The sequence below is a fragment of the Salvelinus alpinus genome, chromosome 6 (assembly GCF_045679555.1).
Source record: "Salvelinus alpinus chromosome 6, SLU_Salpinus.1, whole genome shotgun sequence".
NCBI lineage: Eukaryota > Metazoa > Chordata > Actinopteri > Salmoniformes > Salmonidae > Salvelinus > Salvelinus alpinus.
Genome location: NC_092091.1, coordinates 61185988 through 61211169, shown reverse-complemented (window position 1 = coordinate 61211169; position 25182 = coordinate 61185988). Strand labels below are relative to the sequence as shown.

The window sequence follows — 25182 nt, the reverse complement described above, 5'->3', positions numbered from 1 at the left end:
AGGAGTCACCACCCTCAGGTGGTTAGTCTTTGAGCTCCCTCCTTGACCTCTAGCCATTGTTTGGGTGTCGTTAGGATTGTGTGCTGTGTTATAGGCTAGGTACCTCTTGTGGTGAATGCCCATCCTAACACGATCTCTATTGGTGGGGTAAAAATAAGGTAACCGAGGAAGGCTAGACCTAGGTCCAACTCTAGGCTTCTTATGAACTCAGTTACTAGGCATTACTATTCAGCAGCCTGATGGTCTGGGTGTAGAAGCTATCGACCAATCTGACAGTTTTTGCCATACTGCCCACGTCTGAGTGATGGAAGCGTGGAGAACAGGGCATGGCTTGGGTGGCTGAGGTCCTTGATGATCTTCTTGGCCTTCCTGCGACACCTGGTGTTGTAGGTATCCTGGAGGACAGGCAATGTGAACCCAATGTTGTGTTCAGCTGAGCGTACCACCTTCTGTAGAGCCTTGCGGTCAGCGGGGGTGGAGTTGCCGTACCAGGCTGTGATGCAGCCCGACAATATGCTCTTGTAGAACACTTCAAGGGCCCTCTGGGACAGGCAGAATTTCTTCAGCCGCCTGAGGTTAAAGAGTCGTTCTCTTGCTTTCTTCACCACAGTGTCTGTGTGGTTTGACCATTTCAGGTTCTCAGAGATGTGCACGCCGAGAAACTTAACATTTTTGACCGTCTCCACGGCGGTCCCATTGATGAGGATGGGGGTGTGTCCAGCCTGGCTCCTCCTGAAGTCTACAATGAGCTCCTTTGTTTTGCTGATGTTGAGGGAGAGGTTGTTTACCTGGCACCACGCCATCAGAGTGCCTACCTCCTCTATTGTAGGCCATCTCATCATTGTTGGTAATCAGGCCTACTACTGTCGTGTCGTCAACGAACTTGATGATGCAGTTGGAACTGTGCCACGCAGTAGTGGGTATAGAGGTAGTACAGGAGGGGGCTGAGGACGCACCCTTGTGGGGCCCCCGTGTTAATTATCAGTGTGATGGATGTGTTGTCTACCCTCACCACCTGGGGGCGGCCTGTCAGGAAGTCCAGGATCCAGTTGCAGAGGAAGGTGTTCAGTCGCAGGGTCCTTAGCTTAGTGATGAGCTTGGAGGGCACTATATTAGGTGTTAAGCTTGTGTTAAAAGATGCTTAAAATAATTAAAATACCAAAAAGCAATTGTGTTGAATTTATTTATTTATTTTTTGGTAAATAATGATGGTACAGAACAAAAATGTATGGCTTACTCTGTCCCGCCGCTCAACTTACCCCATACCCCGGAGTACAGTGGCTTGCGACAGTATTCACCCCCTTAGCATTTTTCCTATTTTGTTGCCTTACAACCTGGAATTAAAATTGATTTTTGGGGGGTTTGTATTATTTGATTTACACAACATGCCTACCACTTTGAAGATGCTAAAAAAATAAATATTATGAAACAAACAAGAAATAAGACAAAAAAACAGAAAACTTGAGCGTGCATAACTATTCACCCCCCCCCCAAAGTCAATACTTTGAGGAGCCACCTTTTGCAGCAATTATAGCTGCAAGTCTCTTGGGGTATGTCTCTATAAGCTTGGCACATCTAGCCACTGGGATTTTTACCCCTTCTTCAAAGAAAAACTGCTCCAGCTCCTTCAAGTTGGATGGGTTCCGCTGGTATACAGCAATCTTTAAGTCATACCACAGATTCTCAATTGGATTGAGGTCTAGGCTTTGACTAGGCCATTCCAAGACATTAAATGTTTCCCCTTAAACCACTCGTGTTGCTTTAGCAGTATGCTTAGGGTCATTGTCCTGCTGGAAGATGAACCTCCGTCCCAGTCTCAAATCTCTGGAAGACTGAAACAGATTTCCCTCAAGAATTTCCCTGTATTCCTTCAATTCTGACCAGTTTCCCAGTCCCTGCCGATGGGAAAAACATCCCCACAGCATGATGCTGCCACCACCATGCTTCACTGTGGGGATGGTGTTCTCGGGGTGATGAGAGCTGTTGGGTTTGCACCAGACATCGTGTTTTCCTTGATGGCCAAAAAGCTACATTTTAGTCTCATCGGACCAGAGTACCTTCTTCCATATGTTTGGGGAGTCTCCCACATGCCTTTTGGCGAACACCAAACGTGTTTGCTTATTTTTTTCTTTAAGCAATGGCTTTTTTTATGGCCACTCTTCCGTTAAGTCCAGCTCTGTTGAGTGTACGGCTTAAAGTGATACTATGGACCGATACTCCAATCTCCGCTGTGGAGCTTTGCAGCGCCTTCAGGGTTATCTTTGGTCTCTTTGTTGCCTCTCTGATTAATGCCCTCCTTGCCTGGTCTGTGAGTTGATGGGCGGCCCTCTCTTGGCAGGTTTGTTGTGGTGATATATTCTTTCCATTTTTTAATAATGGATTTGTGGGATGTTCAAAGTTTCTGATATTTTTTTATAACCCAACCCTGATCTGTACTTCTCCACAACTTTGTCCCTGACCTGTTTGGAGAGCTCCTTCGTCTTCATGGTGCCGCTTGCTTGGTGGTGTTGCAGACTCTGGGACCTTTCAGAACAGGTGTATATATACTGAGATCATGTGACAGATCATGTGACACTTAGGTTGCACACAGGTGGACTTTATTTAACTAATTATGTGACTTCTGAAAGTAATTGGTTGCACCAGATCTTGTTTAGGGGCTTCATAGCAAAGGGGGTGAATACATATGCACGCACCACTTTCCCGTATTTAAAAAAAATAAAAATAAACTTTTTTGAAACAAGGTATTTTTTTCATTTCACTTCACCAATTTGGACTATTGTGTATGTCCGTTACATGAAATCCAAATAAAAATCAATTTAAATTACAGATTGTAATGCAACAAAATAGGAAAAACGCCAAGGGGGATGAATACTTTTGCAAGGCACTGTAAGTTGTGCCACGAGACCACTTTTTTTCGACAAGTTATGTTTTCAAAAATGTAATGTTTAAATAAATTCAGATTATTTCCAGAGATACACAACATCCTGAAATATACTGAACAAAAATATAAATGCAACATGCAACAATTTCATAAAGTTACAGTTCATATAAGGAAATCAGTCAATTGAAAAATTCATTAGGCCCTAATCTATGGATTTCACATGACAGGAAATACAGATGTTTGGTCACGGATACCTTCACGGTATCTCTTTGTATTCATATTGCCATCAATAAAATGCAATTGTGTTGTTGTCCATAGCTTATGCCTGCCCATACCATAACCCCACTGCCACCATGGGGCACTCTGTTCACAACATTGACATCAGAAACCGCTTGCCCACAGGACGCTATACACGTGGTCTGCGGTTGCGAGGCCGGCTGGACATTCTGACAAATTCACAAAAACAACAGAGGCAGCTTACGGTAGAGAAATTAACATTCAATGGCAACAGCTCTGGTGGACATTCCTGCAGTCAGCATGCCAATTACACGCTCCCTCAAAACTTGAGACATCTGTGGCATTGTGTTGTGTGACAAAACTGCACATTTTAAAGTGGCCTTTTATTGTCCCCTGCACAAGGTGCACATGTGTATTTTTATTTATTTTTACCCCCTTCATCTCTCAATTTCAATTACGATCTTGTCTCATCGCTGCAACTCCCCAACGGGCTTGGGAGAGGCGATAGTCGAGTCATGCGTCCCCCGAAACATGTTTTATTTCAACTCATGAAACATGGGAACAACACTTTTACATGTTGCATTTATATTTTTCTTCAGGGTATATGTAGATATATTTGTTAAAAATAATACTATATTTGCCTTGACAGAGTGATGCTGAATGTAAAAAATGGTTCAACTTACTCTACTCTTCCCTACTTGAAAAAACGATCTATGACAAGTAGAATAACTTCTCACTGTTATCACTATATCTTTTCTGTACATCTGGTACCCTCGCTTTGATAAAATACATTTTAGAATACTCTGTAAAAGGTTCATCATCTTCACTACTCTGCCTCATCATACTCATTATTTCCTCAGTTCACCTCATCCAGTTCCCTAATACATCCAAAACCAACAGAATTAACTACAAACAAATTAGTACTACATTACATGTCACTATACTCTATACATGGGCCGTGTGCATTTTCTGCTGGTGTATCCTGAGGTAGCTCCTCTCTGAGAACCTCTTACCACAGTGCCTACGGCCTCTCTCCCGTGTGGACCTTCAGGTGATTCTTCAGATGGTGCCGGTGGGAGAATCTCTTCTCACACTGGAGGCAGCTGTACGGTTTCTCCCCTGTGTGGACTCTCTGGTGTCTCTTCAGGTTGGATGAGTCAGAGAAACTGGCCCGGCACAGGTGGCAGCCAAACGGTTTTGTGTGCATCCTCTGGTGGATCTCCACCTGTTTGGGGAAACTGAAGGCTATCCCACAGAATGGACACGGAAAGCGCTTCTCTTTGCCACTGGATCTACTGATAGCATTACTACTACTGTCATTTGTCAATGGGCTTGTGTTGCCATTTAGTGTTGAGGCACTGGCATTGTCTGAGGTCTGGTTTAACATTAGGAGACTGTGAGGAGGACGAAGGCCAGGTAGTGTCTGTGTTGTCGCAGGGTCCATGTTCCAGTTGATAGATCCTATAGAAGGCAGGCTGAAGGCAGCAACTGTTAGGGGGTTAAGCTGAGGTGCCATCAGTCTCTCTGAATCACAACTATAGGAGCAGGATGGAGCCTCGCTAGCCGAGTCTGTGTCTGTTCTGTCCTGCCGCATTCCAATACCTCCCCGTCCCCACTGACAAAATCTACGCCTCGTCCTGGTCTCAGACAGTCTGTTGTCATGGAGACTAAGTTTGGTTGTTGTTTTGTGTTCGACTGTCTGTTTCTGGTTATGGTTAACAGTGTTGTTCCCCAGCCCAGAGTTGAGGATGCTGTACCATCCACTGGACTCCACTATGTCACCTCTGGTCCTGGCCTGCTCAGTGATGTTGTCCCCTGAGCTCTTGGCTGCACCGGTCTGGGAATCCAAGATGGATGCCCAGTCTCCACTTTTAGCCTCCGCCCAACCACCTGTATGTTTTTGTATGTAAACATAAGTTGTATTGATTGAATTTTATGAATGAAGAAAAATATAAAATAGTAGCCAGGTGTATCACTATTCCCATTGAAGATCTATTACTGTATGTAGGTTATATGTATTTCTCCCTTACCTTGCTCCCCCATCTTTAGTCCACTCAGCAGGTCAATGCTCTCTGGTTCATCTTCCATTGTCTCCTCTTTGACCAGCAGCAGATCAGGCTTCCCATCCTCCATATCTACTGACTGTAAGAGATACAGAGTGAGAGGATGTTGGATCAAGAAATCTGATAGGAGCACCCTGCTATGGAGCATCTTCTGATTGGGCAATGAGGGATTGATATGAGTACTATGCAAACGTGTTAGTTGATTTGATTACTTGACACTCTTTAATGGTTTGATAATTCAAAAGGCATTGTCCCACACTTAAGACTAAATTACTGAAGACCTGGGCCCGTATCCACAAAGAGTCTCAGAGTAGGAGTGCTGATACAGGATCAGTTCCCCACCCATCTACATAGCCTTATTCATCATTATCTAAAAGGCTAAACTGATCCTAGATCAGCACTCCTGACCTAATACCATCAGACAGTAGTTCACAGTGGGCTCACCTCAGTGAGACTGTGTGTGGTCCAGTGCTGCTCAGCTGGTTCCTCTGTGGGTTCAGGAGGAGGTGTAGTCTGGTTGTCCTCCATGAACATGGTCCCCTCAGGGTTCCCCAGATCCTCCTCACACCCCTCCTCCTTCACCAGCAACACCTCTGGACCCTCCTCCTGGAAGAGATAAGTGATACAGAGTACACAGACATACACTCCCTCAGGTACGTAAACACTTTCAACATGGAGTGTTTACCCATCCCCACTATGTTTGAGTCCTATACTGTAGTTACAGAATTACTTAATTGTTGTTAAACCCATCAAGGAGGACATAAATATGATGTTGTGAGTTAAAATAAGTCAGCTATGATAAGTCAAAAGTCAAAAATCATCATACAAACCTGACAAAACTATTTTGACGTGTACAGTAGGTGTTAGTGTGTGGGTATGTGTGGGTATATTTAGTAAGTGTATATTGGTTATAAAGCGCTGTCAGCTGTATGCAGAATAGGGTGAGATCAGATGTGATGGACACTAAAGAGTGTTTATGAATGTCTTTAACTTGCCTCCTCCACTTGATCTATACTGATTGAAGTGTATTTAACATGTGACGTCAATAAGGGATCATAGCGTTCACCTGGTCAGTCTGATCCCTTATTGACGTCACTTGTTTCAATCCCTTTCAATCAGTGTAGATAAAGGGGAGGGGACAGGTTAAAGAAGGAATCGTATGCTCTGAGACAACTGAGACATGGATAGTGTATGTGAGCCATTCAGAGTGTGAATAGGCAAGACAAAATACTTAAGTCCCTTTGAACGGGGTATGACAGTAGGTGCCAGGCGCACCAGTTTAAGTGTCAAGAACTGCAATGCTGCTGGGTTTTTCATGCTCAACAGTTTTCCATGTGTATCAAGAATGGTCCACCACCAAAAGGACAACCGGCCAACTTGACACAACTGTGGTCAACATGGGCCAACGCCCTGTTCGACACCTTGTAGAGTCCATGCCCAGACAAATTTAGGCTGTTCTGAGGGCAAAAGGGGGTGCAAAGGTGTTCCTAATGTTTTATATACATCACACAATACCTGGATGCAACATTTTATCCATGAATATTCAACACTGAAATCTTACTTTTCAGCTGACAACAATGAAAATTGTAGTTCAATATCGAAATGAAGACGACAGGGCTGTGGAAGGTACCATTGACGTGGACACTGGGTCTCGATCCCTGACTCTACACATTTTGCGATGGGGTGGAGAGAAGATTTTGCAATTGTATAACTAATTTCATGCAATTCTACTCATTTTGCCATAGGGTGGAGAGAAATGTTTGCAGTTTTTAATATGATATCCGATTGAACGTGACTAACAAAATCAATGGGGGCCCCCTGGACGGTAATTTGACCATGATTGCTACACGTTTAGATAGCTGGCTGGAGTAATTTACCAATCTTAGTCCACTCTTAAAAATGTCAGCTGACATTGGCTGATTGAGCGGCTGTCAGTGACTGACATAAGAGAAACTGCTGATGCACAACCAAATTTCGAAATTGCATCTTGTGTATTCTAAATCGCAACATTAAGTTGAGACCCAGACTGAGTTAGCATTTTTTATTTTATTTATCCGTTTTTGGAAATTGATATGCTGGCCGGCAGTTGCCCATCTCTGCTCTAAACCTAAGGATATGTTGCCAGGGTCCATCTTTGTAGTGTCAGAACAAGACAGATCGTCACCATCACCATCTCCATGGGAATGAACCGTCCTCTGGCTTTGGTGAAATAGCGGTAAATACTCTGAGCCAGGAGCAGGAGGACAGCCCAGTCTCCCCGGCCCCAATCTCTCTGGGTCTGATCTGTGGTCAGATTCTGTGTGTAAGAGCCTGTGTATTAAAGTTAGTCTCTGGGTCTGTCTCGAGGATGGCGTTGAACTGACCTCTGTGATGCTGCGTCGTGTCCTGGCCTGGGGCGCGGCAGCAAGGTCTTTCCTAACTACAGGGGGCACTACTCCAGCCGCTGCTCCAGTCTGGATGTCTCTGCTGTGCCGTGGGTCCTCCTCTCCTTCAGACCTCTCCAGCTTGACCCCAGGACCTGCAGCCTCTGCATCTGCAGACTGACACAAGAACAGAGGAGGTTATTATCAGTACATGAGTTGAATTGGATAACAATGTCATAGGGAAGTCTCATAAGCTCCCCTATGGCAGATAAATAAGGATGTACATGTAAGACAGTGAATAGCTGAGGGGAGCTTTTAAACAAACACGCCACATTTGCTGTCCTTAAATGTTTTATGTCACACTATGACACTAACCTCTATCACGATAACATGCTGGGTTGAGGTTCCACTCCCCTCATCTATAGATATGGGTTGGTCATCTCTCCACGCGTTGTGTCCTGCTGGCTTCACAAAGCTCCTGTTGCCTCCAGTGAGATGTCCTTCATGTAAGAGAGTAATTGGGGGGGAAAGGGGTGGTTAAGTTATGTACTATAAATGCTCAACATTATATTGTACACTATTGGCCGTCTACAATTGGCAAGGATGTAAGGTAACACTTGTCATAACTTCTTGATATTATATTTATCGATCAATGTATTATGTTCCATGCAAAACATTATTTAATTGTATAAAGTAATATGAAATTCATTAAATCAAGAATCTGGTTAGAATAGTGTTTGTCTTTGTGCAAGAATAATTTGTTCTTAATTGATCTGCCTGCTGGTAAAATACAAAAAATGGTGCAAAATCGCTTAGTAATCAGGGGAAGTATTGCCTACTATCCCAAAACTGACCGAGACCCAGTTCTGGGTAACACATCGGAACGTAAGTGCTGAAGGGAACCGGGCGACAGGCCCCGCAGTCTTCTGCAAAAAGTACCTTTTGCCATTCCTCTGTATCGGTCGAGGATCTTGACACTACTGGGACGACTGGCGAGAACGCGCTCTCTCGTTGTCCTCTCTGCGCGCTCCCGTGCCATCTTCATTTCCAGTAGCTGTAGTTTCCTCCGCAATGCCCTGTTTTCTTTCTGGCTTTGAGTTATTTCCAAACGAAACACTGCATAGTCGTCGTCTACGAGTTTACAGATATCTGTCACGGCTGCATTCGCTAGCACTTCCATGATGGAGGCTATTTGAGTGTGAAAAACCATACAGTTAGCCATTGTTAGCAGGTAAAGTAGCTAGCCTTACCTAGATAACCCTTATCAACCAAGTCCTGTCTCCAACGCGAATGAAAGACTACATGGGGTAAGTATGTGATGCGGGGCAATTAAATTAGTCAAATTTTGAGTTCCATGTCGTTAATAAACGTCTATCAATTAAAAACAATGTATTGTGTTCTTGGTCACTGTTTACTTTCGTTTCACTGAAGAGAAAGGATATTATTGGTTGGCGTCATAGCTCAAAGGGTGTGGCAAAATGAAAAAGGTATGCGTGCTGTTCATTGACATACGGTAATGCTTATTACGTTACACATCAAACCTATTCACAATTAGTATATTTCAAGGGGTCTTCACTAGCGTACACAGCTTCAAAGTCATAATTATGGTTGAAAGCTGCCTATTTCTCTTAACATTTGATTTTCAACCTAACCACAACGCTAACATTATGCCTAACCTTAAATTAAGACCAAAAGCACGTTTTCAGGCATTTTTATGATAGAGACAATTTTGACTTTGTGTTTGTGGAATCTAGTGAAAACCATTTCAAACTCAAAGCAGTAAATTGCCTTAAAAGAATGGTTGGCTAGATCCTATCGGTGGCAAGAACAGAAACCTATCGGTTCGAAGAAAATGTTTAATTCTAAATGACAAACAAATAAGATGGAAACGTATAAATAGGACATGATTTGTCATTAACATTTTATCACTTATTATGGGGGGGCTTTTAAGTGTTTAATTTTTAAATAGGCAAGTCAGTTAAAGAACAAATTCTTATTTTCAATGACGGCCTAGGAACAGTGGGTTAAATGCCTTGTTCAGGGGCAGAACGACAGATTTGTACCTTGTCTGCTCGGGAATTCGAACTTGCAACCTTTCGGTTACTAGTCCAACGCTACCCTGCAGCCCCTTTTTAAATGGGGCTTTGTCCATTCTGATGGTTTTAAACTGTTTAATGAAACGTCAACAAAAGCTGGAATATAGTGGTCACTGAATGCAGTGGTTGACATAACGAATGAAAAAGCCAGGGAGGGGTTATTGTGACAGGGTAGGAATCAGTGTTTCCCATTGAACCCTAATTAATGTTACATTAAATGTTTTCTATTACTGTAGCTTGGATGTAGATAAAATATTTATGCTTTGTCTATTCCTCTCTGATTTAGGATATACCGTTGCACAAACATGCTGACCTAGGCCTACACCAGGTATCAGGCTGTATTAGCTAGATAGCTACGTTTGCTCTGACTAGGTACATTTCGCTAGCGATTAGCATTAGCTAAAACGATTTATTTTAGCCACAGCTTGCTAAGAAAATACAAAATAACTGTTTGCAGTCAGTAAGATACAAACTAATAGTGCAATTATAGAATGCGCTGCAGCATTGACCACGCAGACTGTCACTGTAAGTGGTTGTGACTCGTGGTAGCAGCAATGCTCTCATTAAGTGTCACCGAGTGCAGGACTTGGTGTGTGGAAGTTGAGGGAGACAACTCAAGTAGCAAACGGAATAAACTATAAACGGACATTACACTCAACAGAGTGGCTTAACACGTTTATCAAACCAAACATTGAAACACCGTTATACAAAGTAAAAACTCAAACCAGTCCATGCATCAATACCGGTATATAGTAAAATATGATATACAGCCAGGCACTACTTTACATAACTTTAATATTTCAGCAAAAAAATGGTTCCCTGTGTATGTCTCAAGCCACACTGCTACGATTTCTCCTCGTTGTGAACACTCCTATGTCTGATAAGGTTACTCAGGCGGGAGAAGCTCTTGTAACATAGTTTGCACTTGAAGGGCCTCTCATTGGTGTGAACGGTCTGGTGCTGCTTGACATATTTCACCTTAGCAAAGCGCCTCCCACACGTGGGGCAGGCGTACGGCTTATCAGCGTCTGTCCTAACGCTCAGCCTCCCACGTTGTGACCCAATGACACCAGAGGAGGTAGAAGCAGGAGTCACCCTCAGGTGGTTAGTCTTTGAGCTCCCTCCTTGACCTCTAGCCATTGTTTGGGTGTTGTTGGGATTGTGTGCTGTGTTATAGGCTAGGTACCTATCGTTGTGAACACCCATCCTGACCCTGTCTGTATTGGTGGGGTAACCCTGAGGTAACTGAGGAAGGCTAGACCCAGGCTTTCTATGAACCCAGTCACCAGGCATTATACAAGATCCTGAAGGAGAAGACAGACTTCCTGTTAGACTCCCACCAGGGGGGTCTCCCACCACTCTGTGTGAAGGCTGAAGCCCAGGGTGACCTGCTCTGTTCATCATGGATACTGTGGGGTTTGTATCATAGGAACAGGAGGGTCTATCTCTATCAGGCCCTGCTTCATCCCTGCACTGAGACTGTGAAGAGAAAAGTCTGGGCTGCAGGCTGGATCCCTGACTGGAGCCTCTGTCTCTCTGATGACCACCAGGACTGAGGTTGTTCAATCCCCCTGTCCACTGATTGTGCTGGAGTGTCTGTCCCTCACTGTTCGGTCCTGGTTCTGACTCGGGAAGGAAGAGCGATGGCTCCTGATCCAGAGTTCTAATCTGGGGCCAGGGTTTGTGACCAGCCGCTTCAGAGGTCCAGTCTCTCCCGCCAGCAACACCGGATATCAGCAGGTCCTCATGGACTGCAGACTGTAAACACAAATTGAACAGAAGAACATGTAAAGGTTTATATAAGAAACTCTTTACTGTAGACACAGAAACAAGACATGATATTATAAAATGTTAACCACAGTCAAGCCCATCTCTAACACTGTGATTCAAGTACCTAACAATATGAAGCCATTGGAGTAAAAAAAAAAATCCAAATGTGTTGATTCGACTGACATAAGGGAAACTCAGTCCCTGAAATGATTAAAAAAATAACCAAGTCAATCACAGTCAATTTGGTATTTAATTTCAACAAAATGGTCATACACTCACATAACGTGAAGTACATTACTTTTATTGCACAAAACAATACATGTGATGAGTAGAATAACTTCACTATATTTACTTTTCTGTAAATCTGGTACACATCGCTTTGACGCAATTCATTTTAGAATACTTTGTAAAAGGTTCAGCATTAATAATAATGTATTACATTTCTAGAGCACTTTTCATAGAATCTCAAAGCGCTTCAAGAGCAAAAAAACAACCACGCAATATATCATGACGGGTCAACCAAGTCTTTGAAAGCGGCATCCTCTGAAGATGGAGAGGGTCAGTTCATGGCTTGATCAGAGAGAGCTGGTCAGAGAATGGTGTCTGCTGATGATCTTGTAAAGGGTAAGCCTTTCCCCTCATCCACTCTGTGTAACACCCACTTGGCTGATGCTTCAGCAGCTCTGGGCGCCAGAAAGCGCACCACACACAGTTCAGAATAGTAGCCAGTCGTCCTCTTTACGAGCCCTCTGCCTCAGCACTGTTGGATTCCTTTGTCTCCCATTCCTCTCACGCTTCAGGCGACGACTGAAATTTGTTCTCAAAGGATCTGGAATTAGCATACCAGGTGAAACCAAAAAGATTGTACTGTGTCCGGATGCATTTTTCAAACAAAAGCTGGCTAAGCCTAAAAGTGTTAACCTGTCAGTCGATCTGCAAATCCTTGGCTCTAAAGTGCTTGACATTTGCAATAAAAAACTTGATGTTATCAAAAACAAAAGAGCTGATAAAGTAAATATTAAAAACACAAAAATAACTAAATATGAACATATTTACACATTGCTTCATGTCAAATAAACCTGAATTAAGGCACTATCATCTCATTATAAAACAACAGGACATGGTTGTCACTTTTCATTAGTGAATCATTTTTACAGACACCATCACACCAACCATCACCATATCATCTACTCTGCCACATCATAATCATTCTTTCCACAGTTCACCTCATCCAGTTTCCTACTACATCCTAAACCAACATAACTAACTACAAACTAACTAGTACTACATTACAAGTCACTATACTCTATACATGGGCTGTGTGCATTTTCTTCTGGTGTATCCTGAGGTAGCTCCTCTCTGAGAACCTCTTCCCGCAGTGTGTACAGGCAAACGGCCTCTCTCCCGTGTGGACCTTCAGGTGCATCTTCAGCTGGTGCTGGTGGGAGAACCTCTTCTCACACTGGGGGCAATTGAAGGGTTTCTCCCCTGTGTGGACCCTTTGGTGCCTCTTCAGGTTGAACAAGTGTGAAAAACTGGCCCGGCACAGTTGGCAGCCAAACGGTTTCTCCCCTGTGTGAATCTCTACCTGTTTGGGGAAACTAAAGGGTTTCCCACAGATTCCATCTCTACTGCTGTAATTTGTCAATGGGCTTGTGTAGCAATTTAGTGTTGAGGCACTGGCATTGTCTGAGGTCTGGTTTAACATTAGGAGAGTGTGAGGAGGACGGCCAGGGAGTGTCTGTGTTGTCCCAGGGTCCATGTTCCAGTTGATAGATCCTATAGAAGGCAGGCTGAAGGCAGCACCTGTTAGGGGGTTAACCTGAGATGCCATCAGTCTCTCTGAATCACAACTATAGGAGCAGGACGGAGCATCGCTAGCCAAGTCGGAGTCTGTTCTCTCCTGCCGCTTACGGACACCTCCAAATCTACGCCTCGCCCTGGTCTCAGCCAGTCTGTTGTCATGGAGATTAAGTTTGGTTGTTGTTCTGTGTTCAACTGTCTGTTTCTGGTTGTGGTTAACAGGGTTGTTCACCAGCCCAGAGTTGAGAACGCTGTCCCATCCACTGACCTCCACTATGTCGCCTCTGGTCCTGGCCTGCTCAGTGATGTCGTCCCCTGGGCCCTTGGCTGCACCCGTCTGGGTCTGGGAATCCAAGATGGTCGGCCAGTCTCCTCTGTTAGCCTCCAGCCAACCACCTGAAGGAAGAGGTTAGAAAATAGACTTTACAAACATGGCAGAGAAAACTCTACATATGGCGTTTGAGTCAATTACCTGGTCAAGTTCATACATTATGTAGAATAAAAAACATGAGCTGCAGCACACCCAGAAAACATATTTTGAGAGGAGGTGCTGACTAACGGCGAATAAACGATATATAAACAAATATTTTTAAAAGGCGCATTACTATTCCCATTGAAGATCTATTCCTATATGTAGGCTATATACTCATTGGCCAGTTTATTAGGTGCACCCATTTAGTACCGGGTTGGACCCACCTCTTCCTCCAGAACAGCTACAGATACGCTGTGGCGTACAAACATTGCTTAATTGGCATCAAGGGACCTAACGTGCCAGGAAAACATTCCCTACCCCATTACAACACCAGCCTGTACAATTGACACCAGGCAGTATGGGGCCCTGGATTCATGCTGCCTACGCCAAATCCTGACGCAACAGGAACCGGGAATCGGCGGACCAGCCAATGTTTTTTCACTCCTCAATTGTCCAGTGTAGGTGATCGCATGCCCACTGGAGCCGCTTCTTGTTTTTAGCTGATAGGAGTGGAACCTGGTGTGGTAATCTGCTGTAATAGCCTGTTGTGCGTTCCGAGATGCCGTTCTGCACAGCACTGTTGTACTGCAGCATTTTTTGCCTGCTAGCTTGCACGATTCTTGACGTTCTCCCTCGACAAGCCGTTTTTTCACCCACAGGACTACCACTGATTGGCTGTTTTTTCTTTGTCGCACATTCTCAGTAAACCCTAGACAATGTTGTGCGTGAAAAGCCCAGGAGGCCGGATGTTTCTGAGATACTGGAACCGGCGCACCTGGCCTGACAATCATACCACACTTAAGTCACTCATTTTTCCCATTCTAACGTTCAATCAAACCGTAACTGAATGCCTCGGTGCCTGTCTACCTGCTTTATATAGCAAGCCACGGCCACGTGAATCACTGTCTGTAGGAGCAAACCATTTTGTGAATGGGGTGGTTTACCTAATAAACTGTATGTCTTCCTTACCTTGCTCTCCCATCTTTAGTCCACTCAGCAGGTTAATGCTCTCTGGTCCGTCCTCTATCGTCTCCTCTTTGACTAGCAGCAGATCAGGCTTCCCATTCTCCATGTCTACTGACTGTAAGAGATACAGAGTGAGAGGATGTTGGATCAAGAAATCTGATGTGAGCACCCTGCTATGGAGCATCTTCTGATTGGGCAATGAGGGATTGTTATGAGTACTATGTAAACATGTTAGTTGATTTGATTACTTGACTCATTAATTGTTTGATCATTCAAAGGCATGGTCCCACACTTAAGACAAAATGTATCAAGAACAGGGCCTTATCCACAAACCATCTCAGAAAAGGTCTTAGGACTCCTGTTAAAACCTGTTTTAAGACAACAACAACAGAAAACATCTCAGAGTAGGTTTAAGGATGATGTTAAGACACTGCCCAGACAAACTCTGAGCCAGGAGTAAAATAAACTCATAAAAGTTTCTCAGCTGGTAATCACGACAGTTTGAGTTACCGCAAAGGAAAGATAGTGATGATGCTTATTGACGATGCTTATTCCCCATCATTTGAAACGATCGTGATGAGGCATCGCCAGTTTTGAACTCTATAGCAAGCTTCAGAAAACCACGGTGAATGTGACTGTACATCAAATGTTGCAAATGTAAAATGTTTGGTATAATTTCCGGCTGACGCAATCACTTTGCCTACTCTTAATTGTCGTGACGTAACTATCATTAATGTGATGACTGTTATTTATTGAATCAAATAACTATGTTTAATTGTTACTCAATTAAATTAATCATGTAACCATTAACTCATTAGGAATTTGGGGCACCATGGGAAAAGTTGTTTAACGAGTTACTATCTCCCGACTTAAACTCTAAAGATATCTATATATCAATAACAGCCGTTTATTAATCATTACCTCATCAGTCTCATTCTGAATGTCACTGTAACGAGTGCGCTGAGAGTCGGGAAGCAAGTTCAGGGAGTGAGTGATTTATTAAATAAACGCAACTAAATACAAGACAAGAAACACAAACAATGCACAGACATGACACTGGAACAGAAACAAAAACGCCTGGGTAAGGAACCAAAGGGAATGACATATAGTGAAGGTAATCAGGGAGGTGATGGAGTCCAGTTGAGTCTGAAGTTCCGCGTAACGATGGTGACAGGTGTGCGCCATAACGAGCAGCCTGGTGACCTAGAGGCCGGAGAGGGAGCACACGTGACAGTACCCCCTCCCCGATGTACCCCCTCCCCTCCCCGTTCGGCTCCAGCCGCAGAACGCCAACTCAAGGGACGATCCCAGCGATCAGGAGCGGACCAGTCACCCCTGCTGATGCGCGGGTACCTGTTGCCGGCTGGGTCGCGGGAACCCGACAGACCGGCTGAGGCAGGGGAGCCCGGCGAGGAGGCAGGGGAGCCCGGCGAGGAGGGAGGGGAGCCCGGCGAGCTGGCTGAGCCCCGCAAACCGGCTGAGAAGCCCGGCAAACCGGCTGAGGAGCCCGTAGAGGCTCCCGGACCCAACATCATTCCACCTGACACAAAAAACACTCCCTGATGCTTCCCTTAGGTGAGGCGTGTTTATGTAACGAGTGCGCTGAGAATCGGGAAGCAAGTTCAGGGAGTGAGTGTTTTAGTAAATAAATGCAACTAAATACAAAACAAGAAACACAAACATGACACTGGAATAGAAACAAAAACTGGGTAAGGAAAACACCTGGGTAAGGAACCAAAGGGAGTGACACATATAGGGAAGGTAATCAGGGAGGTGATGGAGTCTAGGTGAGTCTGAAGATGTGCAGGTGCGCATAATGATGGTGGCAGGTGTGCGCCACAACGAGCAGCCTGGTGACCTAGAGGCCGGAGAAGGAGCACATGTGACAGTCGCATACTCCTTGATATCTGCAAGAACCCTAACCTTATTGATGAATCAGCAATACACAAATTGGCTTAATTATTTATTTACTAACTAAATAATAACACATACATAAACAAACACACACGGTATAGGTTATTGATTACTAACGTAATACAATGAAAACAGGTCCCTAGTGGACTAACAAAAGCATTACCGTTTGGTTATAAAAGATGGAGGGATGGAAAGAGAGGGAAAGGGAGAGTCAACTATCATTGTTACATTTGGAAGCTATGCTCACGGAAATACGAATACCTAGCACCCTGACTACCGCTCATTCAGATTAGAAATGCAATATATTTACGCATAGCTGTCCTTGATCGTCGTCTATCTCTGTTGAACTCGATGGGTCCTATGGTGAAGTTGTCGAGGGATATAAGACTCTGGTTTGTCCACCAGAGGTCACAATGTCCTTTGTAGAGCTTATCTGGTAGTGGAGTGGTTGTTAGATCAGATACTTCAGAAGTACCAACGATCGTCTGGGATGGGGTTTCTTCCTTCCAACCGCGTGTCTTTAGTCAAAGTTCTAGGACCACCTTTACATGCACAGCTGCAGATTGTGAATGTTTCTGGTCGCGTAGTGGAGGTTATCTTCTCATCTTGTGTTTAGGTTGAGAGTTTCTAACTATTTCAACATGTGGACCACGGTCTCACGTCTTATGGTCTCAATGGTTGATTATTCAGGGTTCAGCTCCCAACCACTTTACACGCCAGTAGTAACCCGTCAATGTACTGGTCTCACCATTTTCAGCCGTGTAGCCACCGCTCAACGCTGTCTGGTCTGGTAGTTTCAACCATTCGTAACGTCCGGCTCACCGTCCGTCTACTTGGTCTCAAGATTGATTATTCAGGTTCAGGCTCCCGACCACTTTACACGCCAGCAACAACTCGGCATAATGTACATTTCGTTACCAAGGCTTTTATCCTCGGGTAAAAAGGGGGCGTTCCATCACGCAGACACAATGTCTGTGCTCACTTGGGTGTGCTTACTGACTGGGCACAAGTTTATATGAAAACAATTCTCATTTAGAAGGCTAAAATCCCATTGCTATATTCACAAGTATTCTCATATGTAATCATATATTTTATACAACATTTAGATGTAAAGTTGATACAGAATGCTTACACTTTCAGATTTACTGTTACTTTGTTATACCATCCTTAATGACATCACAAACTAATAAACAATATGATTATTCTTTAGATCCCCGCCGACCATTCTTATCTTATGATTATTGTTCCAAAGTTCACTCTTTGGCCAATCGAGTTTTTGGCGGCGGCCAAAAGGTCTTCTGTGGACAAAGGCCTTTCTTTGGTGGATACTGAAAGCCAGAGAGGGAAAGTTCCCTCCTGCTTAAATTTACGACAGTGTTAAGGTGTCAAGACCGGCACAGCCCCCCTTCCCCTCTTCTGTGGGAGAGAGGGGGTCTGGCTATCTTCAAACATTTGCCTAGCTGACGGGTCCTTTGATCCACTGTCAGGAGAGTCATGACATAATTCTTGCTTAATATGTTGGCATGAATAAACTTTGCAACACATCTCCTTTGCATAGAGTTGATCAGGCTGTTGATTGATTGATTTGTGGAATATTGTCTCACTCCTCTTCAAGGTTCTGGAACAAAACAGTCCAAAACGGAGAGATGCCGGATCCTGTTCCTCAAATTAAGCACTGGTTTTAGAATATTGACTAGTTCCAATTGGGATACAAGTGCGCTCTGATCATCTCAATTCTCAATTAGCCCAAAAAAGTGTCAGTCTCGAGTGATTGACACTATCAAACACAAGTGCTCCCTCCATTAAAGGCTCAGGCATATTTTTGAGCAGCTTGATGTTAATCTCCAAAGGGATAACTTGAAATAACATAATGTAGGTAATTAAATCATCTTTAGGCATATCATGTGAAATCATTGTCAAAAGCACAAGAGATACTGTTGCATGTAAGTCTAGATCATGTATGGATTGATCATATAGAAAAATCAACAAACAAAATTAACAACTCTAAAGCAATTGCCTGTCTATGGAGCAGGAACCCTTGACTCACTGCCTTTTCCTATTATCAAGACACCTGCTGATAACGCTTAACTGGTTAGGACATCTCATGAGGTGTCCTAAATGTTTGTCGGCTGGGTGGGATTCATATGACTAGAGAGGTTTCATGCATAGCTTTTATTTTTACCCATAACAGTAAAATGTCTCTTAGCACGTACGACCAATTTTCTACACGGAGACGCTTTATTGATACAGGCTCAACAAAGAGTCTCAGAGTAGTGCTGATCGAGGATCAGGTCCCCACCTGTCTACATAATCTTTATTCATTACGATCTAAAAGGTAAAACTGATCCTAGATCGGCACTCCTGCTCTGAGAGGCTTTGTGGATACAGGCCCTGAACTAATACCATTCAGACAGTAGTTCAGTGGGCTCACCTCAGTGAGACTGTGTGTGGTCCTGTGCTGCTCAGCTGGTTCCTCTGTGGGTTCAGGAGGAGGTGTAGTCTGGTTGTCCTCCATGACCATGGTCCTCTCAGGGTTCCCCAGACCCTCCTCATACCCCTCCACCTTCACCAACAGCACTTCTGGATCCTCCTCATCCTGGAAGAGACAAGTGATGCAGATTAACCAGACATACACTCCCTCAGAGGTGTATCATACGAAGCCAGCTAGATCTACTCAGGGTTTTCTAAAGCTAACCAGCTTCACATTCCAGCTCAGGCTTCATCAGTACTACGGCGGTGGATATTGCGCATCCATCCATCCATCCGCGCGCCGCTAACTCTAGCAGGCTTGTAAGTGCACGTGAATGTCGCTCATGGCTAGTCGAACGCCGAACTCTTCATCGAGACAATGCTAAAACATCAATCCATGGGAAAGTCAGTGCCACATTTAGATTTTATGCCAAAATCAAACGAAGGAAAATGTTATCTTGCAAATCCAGCACGATATGGTGTGAAATGTGGATTTTAGAAGTGCCGTCGTCATTTTATTACTTAGCCTTAATGCCGTCTTTTTTCAAACAGAAGTTTTACTGTGCTGTGAAGTTTCAAATGCATTCTGTCATTACTAAATAATGTCACAGGTATTTTAACATGTTACTCTTTTTTTAACACGCAAAAAACCGTTTGATTCAATAAAATATTTAAATCTTCTTACTCAAATGAAGGGGTGATGATGCAGTCTTTGCGAGAGGGAGGTAATCTGAATTAATTAGTTCTCAACTCGCAGCTCAGACACTTCATTCAGGATAAATGGAGTTAGCCCTGAGTTAGCCTGCCCGGAAGCAGGTTAGTTCTGAAGGATTCGTTGCCATAGAAATGTACCTGACTAAAAGGTGACTGGTTATCCCGAGTTGAACTAAGAGTTGATCAAAGTTACCTCACTAACTCCTCAAACCTGATTCGTAGGATACACCTCAGGTACGTACACATGGATAATAAACACACGTTCAACATGGAGTGTTTACCCTTCCCCACTATGTTTGAGTCCTATACTGTTGTAACAGAATGACTTCATTGTTGTTAAACCCATCATGGTGGACATAAATAAGATGTGGCTAAAATGCAATTGTCTTCGTTGTCTGTAGCGTATGCCTGCCCATATCATGACCCCACCGTCACCATGGGGCACTCTGTTCACAACGTTGACATCAGCAAACTACTCGCCCACACAACGCCATACAAGTGGTCTGCGGTTGTGAGGCCGGTTGGACGTACTGCCAAATTCTCTAAACCAACGTTGGTAGAGAAATGAACATTCAGTTCTCTGGTAACAGCGGTGGTGGACATTCCTGCAGTCAGCATGCCAATTGCATGCTCCCTCAACTTGAGACATCTGTGGCATTGTGTTGTGTAACCAAACTCCACATTTTAGAGTGTCCTTTTATTGTCCCCAGCACAAGGTGCACCAGTGTAAGGATCATGCTGTTTAATCAGCTTCTTGATATGCCACAACTGTCCGGTGGATGGATTATCTTGGAAAAGGAGGAACGCTCACTAACAGGGATGTGCACAACATTTTAGAGAAAAAGCTTTTTGTGGATATGGAACATTTCTGGAATCTTTTATTTCAGCTCATGAAACATGGGACCAACACTTTACATGTTGCGTTTGTATTTCTGTTCAGTGTGTGTGTGTATATATATATATATAATTGTGGAACGAACAGCGGACTGAAGATGGGACGGTCGGGCATTCGTGTGGTTGAGTCCCTTTCTGCTGTAACATGGACTCTTAACAAGGCAATAACACTTTGTAGCTCCTTGCTGAAACAAGCAACATGTTCTATTACGCCATCATTGACTTGAATGGAGTTGTATTATACCATCATTGACTTGAATGGGGACGCCTGTTCTATTCATTCTATTTCTATGCAGAACATGCAGCCAGGAGCAAAGGAGAGGAGAAAAAGTGTGCCTTAAAAAATGTGGCAGGCCAATTACCTTCATCCAAAATTCCATGACCGTCACAGCCTTTTTAGTAAGTGTATATTGGTTATAAAGCACTGTTGGGTGTATGCAGAATAGGGTGAGATCAGATGTGATGTATACTAAAGAGAGTCTCAATGAAAGTCTTAGAATGAAAAGTCCCATTTCGTGTTTATTAACCATAAACAAGTTTTAAATACACCATATGAAAACCACACATACACACGTCTCAACTAGAAATCTGCATGAACTTGATGAACTGCATTCATTTCCTCATGAAAAGTGTCTTGGGCAAAAAATGAAGTAGTTGAATGGAAGTAATGAAACAGGCATTTGTGAACATCATATAGCCTACACAGTACAAACACTATGTAAGAGACTCATTAGGCTTATATATGCCTTATATATCACACGTGTTGATGCAATGTTCTACCCAGGAATATTCAACACTGAAATCTGTTACTCTCATTATTCCAAATGCATCTGTGGATCTTTTCTGCTGACAACAATGAAAATTAACCTTAGTCTTTAAAGGAAGACTCAGCGTTATGAGGTTGCCACAAGCAGCACTGCAGAAATTGAAATGAGCGTGATGCAAGACATTGCTCTCACAGTCACAAAGTATCTGTGCATGTATCTGTGCACTTCAAAGTATCTGTGCACTTCACGCTGCTACGTGGTACGTACGGTACCAAAACCGCAGAGAAGTTGAGCCTCACGTTTAGCTGTTGCACAAATTGACCCACTACTGTTGTTTCCTTTGTACGTCTATCAAGTGGAATGGTTTCTTTCTATGTTATTGAGTGGCATGGTTTTTCTTTTGGTGTATCCTGAGGTAGCTCCTCTCCGAGAACCTCTTCCCACAGTGATTACAGGCAAACGGCCTCTCTCCCGTGTGGACCTTCAGGTGCATCTTCAGTTGGTGCTGGTGGGAGAACCTCTTTTCACACTGGGGGCAGCTGTAGGGTTTCTCCCCTGTGTGGACCCTTTGGTGCCTCTTCAGGTTGCCAGCCTGGGCGAAGCACATGTGACACTGGGTACAGCTAAATGGTTTCTCCCCTGTGTGGACCCTCTGGTGGATCTCCAACTTCTGGGTGCAGCTGAAGCCTTTCTTACAGAACATGCAGAGGAACCGTTTCTCTTTATTATTGCCTGATGTGGCTGCCCCTCCCTGAGCCTGGGCTGTAGCCCTGTCGTTTGAGTTCAATACCTGATCGAAAAGGACATGGCCATGTGAATCGGAAGGTGCAATCGACATGGACACTGGGTCGCGATCCCTGAGTTTGTGTAAAGGGGAGTGGGTTGCGACATTTAGATTTGTCTCTAAGCTTTCCCTGTAGTCTAAGAAGTCATTGGTGCTGCACTGTGAGTGTCCTTCTCCTAAATGAGTCTCGTCTGCATTCCATGTCAGAGGAGCGTCACCCTCCACTTTCACAGTCACCTCATCTATGACTATAACCTCCCCTTTCTTATCTAGGCACCCTTCAGAGTATACACTATTACTGCGCCGGTTCCAGTCCCCTCTAAACCAATCAGTCTGTGTCTCTAAACCCAAGGATATGTTGCCAGGGTCCATCTCTGTAGTGTAAGAACAAGATGGATCATCAACACCAGCGTCTAACGCATCACCATCACCATCCCCACGGGAATGAACAGGCCTCTGGCTCTGGTGTAATACCGATAAGTACTCTGAGCCGGGAGCAGGAGGACAGCCCAGTCTCCCAAGCCCCAGTCTCTCTGGGTCTGACCTGCGGTCAGATCCTGTGTGTAAGAGCATTTGTGTTACAGTTAAAGTCTCGGTGTCTGTCTCTGACTTGAGGACGGCGTTCGGCGTTCCACTGACCTCCGTGATGCTGTATCGGGTTCTGGACTGCGCAGCGGTGGTGGTGGTGGGGTCCTCTGTGGCCACAGGGGGCACTCCAGCCGGGATGTCTCTGCTGTGCCGTGGGTCCTCCTCTCCTTCAGACCTCTCCTGCTTGACCCCAGGACCTGCAGCCTCGGCATCTGCAGACTGACACAAGAAGAGGTTATTACCGGTACATGAGTTGAACAGGATAACAATGGCATAGTGAAGTCTCACAGGCAGATAAATGAAGATGTACATGTAAGCAAGTGAATAGCTGAGGGGAGCCTTTCTGAAATAAACTGGCCACATTTGATGTACTGTAATTTTGATGTAATATTATTACACTAACCTCTATCACGATAACGTGCTGGTTTGAGGTCCCACTCCCCTCATCAACAGTAATTGGCTGGTCATCTCTCCATGTATTGTGTCCCGCTGGCTTCACAAAGCTCCTGTGGCCTCCAGTGAGATGTCCTTCACCTGAGAGAGTGATTGGAGGAAAAGAGGTGGTTAGGTACCGTCAATGCTCAACGCTATATTGTACAGTTTTGACACTAGAATTGTTAAGAATGTAAGGTAACACTAAGCATAACTTCTTGATATACTATTTATAGATGGATTGACTGTTACATGCTTCATATTGTTTTCAATTAATAGGAAATGCAGTAGATCAAGAATCTGGTTAGAAAATTAGTGTCTTTCTGCAAGTTAGTTAAGTAATCAGTGGAATTATTGCATACTATACCAAAACTGACCAAGACCCAATTCTGGTTAACTTGTTGTTAACGCATCTAAAGTCACACATGTGCAGATGTCGACAGGCCCCGCAGCCTGAACCTTCAGAAAAATGTACCTCTTGCCATTCCTCTGTATCGGTCGAGGATCTTGACACTACTGGGACGACTGGCGAGGACGCGCTCTCGCGTTGTCCTCTCTGCGCGCTCCCGTGCCACCTTCAGTTCCAGTAGCTGTAGTTTCCTCCGCAATCCCCTGTTTTCTTTCTGGCTTTGAGTTATTTCCAAACGAAACACTGCATAGTCGTCATCTACGAGTTTGCAGACCTCTGCCACGGCTGCATTCGCTAGCACCTCCATAATGGAGGCGATTTGAGTGTGAAAAACCATACAGTTAGCCATTGTTAGCAGCTAGCTAACGTTAGTCACCTAAATAACAGATCTATCAACCAAGTCCTTTCCCCAACGCGAATTAAAAACTTCCTGGGGTAAGTATGTGATGCTATGCAGTTAAATTAGTCAAATGTAGATTTCCACGGTGTTAATAAACGTCTAAATAACAACAAAAACTCTAAAGTGGAAATTGTTCTTGGTCACTTCTGTTTACCCTTCTTCTTCAGTGGTTTGTACATCGCGTTTGACAACCAGCTTTAGTGATGCATTACCGCCACCTACTGGACTGTGGACCAGAGATGGAGAAAATCTCAAATTAAACTCTACAAAATTAAACCATTCCTCCTATCGGAATACATAATTAAATACAATATCACCTTAAGGTTTCCTTAACAATTCAATTAAACTTGGCTGTTCAATACCATTATTCCTTGATACTAATAACAAACTGTCCCTTTCCCTCCCATATTCCTGGCACTGAAATAGAATGTGTTCCACTGTCTCCATCTCCTGGCATTGATCACACTTCCCAGTCGGATGTTTCCCTGATTTCAAAGTGCTGTTAAGCCTTGTGTGTCCCAGTTCCATCTTCCTCCCTTCTCTCTCGGACCTCCCCCACATTTTCCTGGATCTTTTACGTGTCTTCCTTTTCCCTCCCTGTTCCACAACTCTTGCCAATAGTTATTTTTTATTTTTTACCAATGTTCTTATTAATCTCTTGGCCTCTGCTTTACTTAATAGAAAGGATCTTATTGGTTGGCGACATGACGCCATAGCGCAAAGGGTGTGGTTAAATTAAAAAGGTATGCGTGCTGTCCTTTGAAATGCGGTACTGCTTATTACATTACATCAAATCTCCTATGATCAGTATCTTTTAAGCTGAGAGCAGATTTGTTTAGAAAGAACAGAGTGTTAGTAAGAATAGAGTACAAAATAATATAAATACTTTATTCCATATACACTGAATAAAAATATGAGTTACACTTCATATTAGGAAATCAGTCAATTGAAATAAATAAATTAGGCCCTAATCTATGGCTTGCACATGACTGGGAATACAGATGCATCTATTGGTCACAGATACCTTTTAGAACAAAGTAGGGAATTGTTCAGAAAACCAGTCAGTATCTGGTGTGACCACTTCATGAAGCGCAACACATCTCCTTCCCATAGAGTTGATCAGGCAGTTGATTGTGGCCTGTGGAATGTTGTCCCACTCC

At 43.9% G+C, this 25182-nt stretch overlaps 2 protein-coding genes and 1 long non-coding RNA gene across 4 annotated transcripts; 1 reads left to right on the top strand and 2 right to left on the bottom strand.

Moving 5' to 3' along the window:
* Window positions 1-1176: 1176 nt before the first annotated feature.
* On the bottom strand, window positions 1177-8766 carry LOC139577611 (uncharacterized). The gene is made up of 6 exons (XM_071404748.1): window positions 8484-8766; window positions 7920-8044; window positions 7545-7721; window positions 5626-5787; window positions 5149-5260; window positions 1177-5008 (listed from the first exon to the last, which is right to left on the bottom strand). The coding sequence occupies exons 1-6, from the start codon at window positions 8764-8766 to the stop codon at window positions 4140-4142; spliced, it is 1728 nt and encodes a 575-aa protein (XP_071260849.1). The 3' UTR covers window positions 1177-4139.
* On the top strand, window positions 8728-13797 carry LOC139577615 (uncharacterized). Its single transcript, XR_011675347.1, has 2 exons — window positions 8728-8851; window positions 13436-13797. It is a non-coding gene; the product is annotated as an uncharacterized lncRNA (long non-coding RNA).
* On the bottom strand, window positions 10300-24229 carry LOC139577608 (uncharacterized). Of its 2 annotated transcripts, XM_071404742.1 has the most exons (7): window positions 23689-24229; window positions 23185-23315; window positions 22833-23000; window positions 18997-19161; window positions 14655-14766; window positions 13482-13609; window positions 10300-11398 (listed from the first exon to the last, which is right to left on the bottom strand). In XM_071404742.1, the coding sequence occupies exons 1-7, from the start codon at window positions 23969-23971 to the stop codon at window positions 10484-10486; spliced, it is 1902 nt and encodes a 633-aa protein (XP_071260843.1). In that variant the 5' UTR covers window positions 23972-24229; the 3' UTR covers window positions 10300-10483. The 2 variants fall into 2 exon arrangements, with proteins under 2 accessions (XP_071260843.1, XP_071260844.1); XM_071404743.1 differs by lacking the exon at window positions 10300-11398 and having other exon boundaries at window positions 11691-13609.
* Between the last annotated feature and the right edge of the window lie 953 nt (window positions 24230-25182).